The 8,695-nt window shown below is 30.8% G+C and overlaps 1 protein-coding gene across 1 annotated transcript; it reads left to right on the top strand.

Moving 5' to 3' along the window:
• The first annotated feature begins 195 nt into the window (after nt 1–195).
• LOC125026395 (glia maturation factor beta-like) lies at nt 196–6,755 on the top strand. Its single transcript, XM_047614821.1, has 4 exons — nt 196–337; nt 1,716–1,806; nt 2,987–3,172; nt 3,584–6,755. Exons 1-4 carry the CDS (start codon nt 335–337, stop codon nt 3,721–3,723), a joined length of 420 nt encoding a protein of 139 aa, XP_047470777.1. The 5' UTR covers nt 196–334; the 3' UTR covers nt 3,724–6,755.
• Nucleotides 6,756–8,695: the final 1,940 nt, after the last annotated feature.

Raw genomic sequence — 8,695 nt, 5'->3', positions numbered from 1 at the left:
GTGTAAACACGCCCATATCTCCTTAAAAAAATCATACAATCTCTGTCGTACTATGGATTTCCCACTGTTAAAATGTACAAAACATAATTGATCTTCTAAAAAATCTGAAAGAAATATCAGTGGTACATCATTTCAAAATCAAACATTATGTATTATCATAATAAAATGTGGTAAGCATCCTAAAATAGGGAATTTGATATCGCAACAAAGACCCCAGCATTTGTGACCAGCATCGTATCGGTGCCTAAGCGACGCGAGATAACTTGTATTCCGGAACTCGATTGGGAGAGAGAGGCAGGCGTTCCAAGGACGATAAAGCTTCCACTATTACACGATGGTTTGTGTTTATTGTCGAGTACACTTTTTACTGTAATGATGAGCATAATTGTCATTGGTTTAAGGGTTGAAGTATTTCAAAGTGTAATGAGATACGTATAATAGTTTGAAATTGCTGTTAGTGGGCGTAATAGTGCAACTGTCAATCAGTACATCATCATGAAAGAATGTACAGCTGTCAGAACATGTTGATTATTAGTATTTTCGCATATATTATAAACAAACTTAATTATTTGTCTGTGCATGTCCATTTAGCTTATCTGTACATCTCTCAATACTAACATTAAAGCAAAGTAATATTATGTTTCTTTCTTTCTGTTACTTAAGGAAGTTCTACAAGGTTATATAGCATGTTGAAGAACAAAAAAAATATTCCTTTCGTTTCATAGACTCATGGCTATATATCTGAGTCAGAGCTTGACTAATTATAATAAGTCATTAGCATATTTGATCCAGGCTAACACCTTGTAATGCATTCTGCTTTGAACAGTTTTTAGGTTTGACTTCTAAATGCAGCTTATATAAGTAGATTGGATTGTTTTTACTTTCACTCTTAGTTCAAGGGGAAAGTGATATGATCATATTAGATATGATGTATGTAATAATTGGACAATTGATTTGGTGAGTTAAATTTTTACAATTTTACTTTATATAACCTTTTTTTTGCACTTTTTTATATTTGTAGATTTAATTTAGTATGAAGGAATATATGGATATAACATATTGCCATTGAGAAAAATGTAAGCAATATGTTTCATCATAGTATTTTTTTATTTTTGAGGAAGAAATCTTTTTATTAGAGTTTCTTTTTGGCATATATGGATTATCTTCTTGACCTGTTCTGATTTTTTTTTTTTTTTGTAAAAATAGGATCTATTATTCTAAGAATCCCTTATCAAAAGGATGTAGAGCATCAGTTTTCTAGAACCCTGATAATCATGGACCTTGCTCAGCTAGTGACAGATTTTATTCATAAGAGGCCATCCTAGTTAGAAAAGGGAATTGTTAAGGGTTTTGCAGTTATGTAAATCTTATATGGTTTTTAGATTTATACAAATATGTATTATTATTAGATATATTAATGTTTTCAGTTACATGAGTGGCTGGACAGGATTTATTGTGGGGATATTTTATTTTCATAGTACCATAATAATTAAAATAGATCCCTGTCAGTAATTTTCCTTCGTATTCCATGAGTACCAAGAGCTAGTATTAACTGTACTGGAATCATATTGGGTGGAACTGTGTAGTTTATTATTAGTGATGAAGTGGCAGTACAAGAATATGCAGTGGAGCTCTTACATCAACAGAACGCCAACAGTGCATGTATGCTTGCCGTCATTTTCTGACATTCTTGGTTCCTCTTCCTATTTCCTCAGAGTCTTCCATTGTGCACCATCAACCCAGAACTCAAGGAGAAGCTTCGCAAGTTCAGGTTCCGCCGTGCTACAAACAATGCTGCTATCTTAAGTAAATAATGGTAGCATGTATTCTGTTCATATTTTTTAAGTGTGTTTATTTTTAGTTAAAGGTTGTATAAGTTTATGTGTTTGCGGTTGTGTCTGTGTTTTTTTTTATTTGTGGATTTTTTTTTTTTCCTTTTTTTTTTTACAATTTTGTTATTCCAGATATATGTAACAAAATCCAAACAATACATTTCATACCGAGCTTTCTTCTGACTTACCAATGTTATATAGCTGGTGTATAGTTTTGTTGAAGAATTATTGTAATCATACAGGAATCTAATGATTATAAAATAGATTGAATTTTTTTTAAAGTGTCAATGAGAAGGATATAAAATTGGACTAACATGTTGTCATGGTCATTATGATAATCATTAATGATAGCATTATTGATGCTGTTGTAATTATTTTGTTATCATTAATTTGTCAGTGTTTTATTTCTGCTATTGTTATTACTGTAATTGTTGTTAGTATAATTATCTTTATTGTTATTATTGTTAATACTATCAGTGTCATCATGATCATGGTCATTATCACAATCATCATCATCAACTTCAGTCATTATTGTCGTCTGCACCAGCATCATTACTCTTGCAATGATTATTCGTTTCATTTTTGTTTTGTTATAGTATAATTTATTATTATTGCTGTTTAATAAAATCTTTATCATAATCTTATGACAGTGATCATGACGATGAAATTACATCATTGGACATGCACATAATTCAAGGTAATGAGTAAATGGAAACAATAGATTAATGAATTGCAGACATTTTTCATGTCTGATATTGCATCTCAAATTGATAATAAAATTTGTATTTATTCTAAAAAATCAATAAACAAAGTGGTAATCTCTAGTTTTGTGTAGCCTGTGAGACTTTGGTACTCTTTCTAGGTCAGCAAAACTCCACCTTTCTTCTTCTTACTTATTTCATTTTTTTTTTTCATTTCCTCATTTGGAATTTAATTTTTTTTCTGGAATGTGCATGTATGATATACAAATTAAAGCAATGTAGACTTATGCTTTCTAATAAGTAAAATCTCTGTTTCACTTTGGAAAATGACGCTGTTAATGATAAAAGCTTAAATGGATTTCTATACTGATAGAAAATTCAGCTGAAGGTCATCTCAGAAGAGAGCCAAAATTTCTGGTAATATGAGAAGGCTCATGGCAATTCATTTTCCAGTGAAAGTGGACCAGCAGGCTTCGGAGATCATCTTAGAGGAAGAGCTGGAGGACCTTGAGGACATTGACGAGCTTCGGGACTCCATTCCAGATACTCAGCCACGCTATGTGCTCATTTCGTGGCGCATCTCCCACCCCGATGGTCGCATCTCCTACCCTATGGCTTTTATTTTTACAACACCAAGAGGTAGAATTTTTGGTTGAATTTGGGCCTTCGTCTGCCTTGAGGGACAGGGAGGAGTTTTTAGCTTCATCATTTTTTTTTTTTTCTTTTCCATATTAGTTTATATAATGATATTGAAAAACTGTATTCACTACAATTTTTCAGTGAAAAAAAGATGTTGCAATAGAGAATAACTGAACAATCAGTGTGTCAGTGCATGAAAGTGGATTAAATTGTTTCAGAGAATTCATTCAACTCGTATGTGCATGTTTTAGGCACCTATCAGCTGCTTTGATTCAGTAATATTGTGAGCTTTTTGTTACCAAAGTATCAAAGTAATCTGGTATTCTGGTTATGGTTAGATAGTCGGTTACTTTTTTTATTTCGTTTTATTTATTTATTATGTTCTTTTTTTACACTGACTTGCTGTTTCAGATTGCCAGCCACAGCTCCAGATGATGTATGCAGGGAGTTACACACACATGATTAAGGAATGTAACCTCACAAAGGTGTTCCAGGTGCGAGACCTTGAAGAACTGGATAATGATTGGATTCAGAACAACTTAGTACGGTAAAAGATCCCTGTGCAGTCAACAAGCGGCAGGAAAACACAAGCAATGCCTCTCTTGATTCTGAATAGTGTGATTTTCCTTCCTCTTCTCTCTCTGTGTTTCTGACTTTTTTTTTCACCCCTATTTTTGTATGAAGGGGAAAATGATAGCGGCAGAGAAGATAATGTATTAACAAAAATGATTATGATTTTTTTGTGACAAAAGATATTTAGTTGAGGGTAGACATAATGATTAATACAGATGGACCATGCAACTTACAGAATGAGGCATAACTATAGTTTTATATTATAACACTAGTGTAAATGCACGTCATGCACACCATGCACAGGTAAACACACAGAGTTATACACAAATATATGTAAGCACACCTGCACTTGTATACCTTTACATTTTTTAAATACACCTGCACATGCACACATGCTTCCATGTTGATGCAAACACATATACAGCTTAATTTACTCATACATGTTATAACAGTAGATCTGTTAAAAGAAGCATTCATATGTTTTGAATAAGGAATGCTAGGCTCAAAATAGACCTAAAATATAACACAAATTTACCTGACACTAGAATGGAAAACAATTACTCAATTTTGAAAAAAATGTCCTATTATAAGTCAATTTTTATCAATACCAGTGGAATATTCTCAGATGTGATTTACATACTCTTATTACCATGTTTATTTGTTTATTATTTATGACAGGGAGATATGCTAACAACACATAGCTATCATAAGACTTGAGTACAAATTCTACAAGTCATAAAAGATGTGTATAAAGTTACAATTAACATATTAAACTTTTTTTCTCCATTTCATTTGTGTATGTTTGTGTGCAGGATTGTATAGATGTGTTGGTGTGTGCATCCAAGCATGTATGTGTATTTGTTCACAGAGATATATTGGCTTTAAGACAGTTTTAAATTTCTTATATTTGTTGTATTGTTATAAAGAATTTTTCTATAAACAAGACATTTTCTATATTAAAATATAAATGAAAGTGCATTAGAATTTTTTTTTTTTGTGTGTGTGTGTGTGCTTGCGTGTGTTTGTGTATGTGCGTGCATACTTTGTATGTGTGTACATGTGTGTACATGTGTGTACATGTGTTTACATGTTTTGTGTTCACAGTGCACTTGAAAATGAATTCTTGGAATTTGTAAAAGGATCAAAGTTTAAAGAATAATAATCATAAAAATAAAAGTACAATTGAATGAGATAACAAAAACCTGAGTGCGGGGATATATAAATTGTTAGACATTGCCCTATTCTGCTGTTTTAGTCTCCTCTTTATAGATTACAGTCATTGAAAAAAACAAGAACGCTTTCATTAGTCAAAGTCTATTGTAATCTTAAAATGCACAAAATCAAGGCTAAGAAAATGTTACTTAAATGACTTCTGTATATGAGGAGATGGCAATTTTATCAATGATTTTGGAAAATATTGCAGTTTGTATGTGAATGTTTGTGTAAGAGTGTTTTCCTTTTTTTTCCTTATTTAATTGCATATAGTTACTAGCAAGCGCCACAAACAATTTTGTGTGGTATCTTCAACAGACTCATACCTTTTAGCAAAAGCATTTTTCTTCAGACTTATTACCTTTAGTTTAAAAAAAAATATATGCTAAATGTACACATAATGATTAAAAGCCATAGATTAAAAGTGCCATTCATTGTCAGTGTCCAGAAAGAAGAGAATTTTAGTTCATCATTATTATCTACTTTTGCAGAAGGTTTACCTGTTAAGATGTAAAGACATTTCTCCTGATTTTGAATTGAATGTCAAGATATATTTTGTTTTGTATATAAGTGCATAGGCATTCAGTCTAATAGAATGGAAAGAGGTATTGCAAGTAGATTGATAACATAATGGAAACAATATGTCTGTATTTCTTAGTGGATATCTTTCATATTGTAACCTAGTTGGTATAGCTGTTACTTGGTAACTTTAGATACTGGATTATTTTTAGTATTTTCATATTTAGATGTTTTTGGAAATGTAATATGAGAATGATGTAATGTTTTTCTTTTTAAAAATATAAACTATAGTATATTCAGTGATGCTTTATCAAGTATATGTTAATGCAGATAGACAAGTGAATAGATGTACTCTATATAACATTTCAGTAAATACCAAATATTAAAAAGTATCTGTGGATAGTTTGCATGAACTTGAAAAAAGGGATTAAAACTTTCAAGTACCAAGCATCTAAGTATCACTTACAGAGGCTTACCTTATAGAAAGTAAATCATATAGACCATAAAATAATACGTGTAACCTCGCATACCCTTTTCCCCATTTTGATTTGAGATGGGATTTGCTTTAGCTTTTGTACGTTTTGGAATTTTAAAGCCGTTTCTTTAGAGTAAATAGGTTACATGTATGCATGAAGATTTTTTTCCTTTTACATATTATTTTTCATATCAAGATCTCATCATAGTTTATAGTCCAAGTATCATTCAGTTGGAAGTCTGGAGGACATTTTGATGCAGTGTGATTTAAGATGAGACTGTATTAACAAAGGGGGCAAAAGCAGACAGTTGAAAGCTTTAACTTGATTTCACCAAGTTTATTCTAAACATGCTTTGCTTGCCAATGATATATATGATCAGATTCTCTATGTGTTTTAACTAAGTTGTCTTTACAAGTGCATTGAATCCCATAATAGGTTGCAGTAGATGAAATACTTCCACTTATAAATAACTAGAAGTGGTAGTTAATGCATGGTAAAGGTCAGCCAGTGTATATGAAAGTCTTTGAAATAAAGTAATGCCTGTATATTAGTTGAGCCAATTTTCAGAGACTTTTATATTTCTGTTTTCTATATATCTTCCAAGTTTTAAATTGTATAAATAGTCCCAAGATATTAGCATCTTAGTAAAAGGTGAATGAAACTATTACTCTATTTACTACCAGTTGCAGTTAAGATACTATGTAATTGAAAGCTGTCAGAATTTAATGTTTGCTAAAGGAGATAATATATATATATATATATATATATATATATATATATATATATATATATATATATACATACACATATACATACACATATATATATATACACATACACACACATATATATACATACACACATATATACACATCTACATATATATACATACATACACACATACATATACACATATATACATATACACATATATACATATACACATATATACATATACACATATATACATATACACATATATACATATATACATATATACATATATACATATATACATATACATATATATACATATACATATATATACATATACATATATATACATAAATACATACATATATATACATACATACATATATATACATACATACATATATACATATATATACATACATACATATACATACAAACACATACATACAAACACATACATACAAACACATACATACAAACACATACATACATATACATACATACATATACATACATACATATACATACATACATACATACACACATGCATACATACACACACATGCATATACATATATACATACATACATACAGACTCAGACACAGACACAGACACAGACACAGACACAGACACAGACACAGACACAGACACAGACACAGACACAGACACAGACACAGACACAGACACAGACACAGACACAGACACACACACACACACACACACACACACACACACACACACACACACACACACACACACACACACACACACACACACACACACACACACACACACACACACACACACACACACATATATATACATGTATGTATGTATTTATGTGTATTTCTATGATGGCCACAGTACTACACTTCTTTGGTTTTCCTTTATGAGTAAAGCAATATACAGTTGTAATAGACAATAAAGAATAAACCATGCCACAACTTTATTGCACTGAGCGAGTTTACTCTAAAATGGTGTTTTATGTATGTCACATTCAAGGTGAATGATTGGGTTATCATGAATATATTTTATTTTCTCTTTTTGAAGAAGCTGATGTCGTAATCTACCTACACAGACCTGTAATATCTAGTCAGATGAGGTTTTACAAATTTGTAATTAATACCTCTACTGAATTATGTTTTGATTTTTTTTTTTTTTTCTCATATATATGTATAATGTGCACTTTTGTCATGCTTTGTATTTAAGTATCTTTTGCAATTTGGCTGCAATGTGTGGATGGGACCAAGCTGTAGAATCGTAAAAGCAGTTGCAAGTTCAGGAATTCCAAACATTTGAATGTACAATGGATCTGCTGAAAAATTTGAATCGATACTGTTCGGGGGGGAAGTGTGTATTCATATCAAGGTATTTTCAAGCTCTATTTTGATATTATGGCATGCATGCTTGTAGATGTCGAAGTAGCAACATTTTAAAAGAGTGTGTGTTAAGGGGTCAGTGAGTTTTCCAAAAACCAAAACATAATGAAATTAACCAGTATTTTGAGGCTAACTATTTCAAAGTAATCCACTTATGATTTGTATTTACTTGAAGGCATTCATTTTCTGTAGTTTTCTTTTATATATAAACAAAGAGCATTTGCTACTTGTGTCACTGATATATTAATTATTGTGATGTAAATGAACTGCTCAAAGTTTACAGGGCCCAGAAGGTATTGTGATATGCTTCCAAAGTCATTTACATAATACTCTGCATAAATAAACAGAAGACATGTCTATTTAAAAATTCTCTGTCATGAGAAAAAAAAAATAAGAAGAAAGTAATAAAAACAAAATATTGATTGTAATGTTCTATTCAAGACTGTAGAGAATTTTTTTTCTTTTCTTTTTTTTCATTTCAATTTTAAGTGTTGATATTATATTAATTTGTAATGAGTCCAAGTATATAGATTTACTGTAGTGTCACAGGATATAATTTTATATCTTAACTACATTGATATTATATATCAGATAAAGTGAATTGTTAAGGACTATGTTATAAAGGATGAATGACTTTTATTGAAGATTA

This window comes from Penaeus chinensis, chromosome 1 (genome assembly GCF_019202785.1).
Source record: "Penaeus chinensis breed Huanghai No. 1 chromosome 1, ASM1920278v2, whole genome shotgun sequence".
Taxonomy (NCBI): Eukaryota; Metazoa; Arthropoda; class Malacostraca; order Decapoda; family Penaeidae; genus Penaeus; species Penaeus chinensis.
This window is presented reverse-complemented; position numbering and strand designations above follow the sequence as displayed.

Coding starts and splice junctions, on each gene's coding strand:
- LOC125026395 (XM_047614821.1), top strand. Junction 1,807..2,986: donor AAACAATGCTGCTATCTTAA/GTAAATAATGGT, acceptor TTCATTTTCCAG/TGAAAGTGGACCAGCAGGCT. Junction 3,173..3,583: donor TATTTTTACAACACCAAGAG/GTAGAATTTTTG, acceptor TTGCTGTTTCAG/ATTGCCAGCCACAGCTCCAG.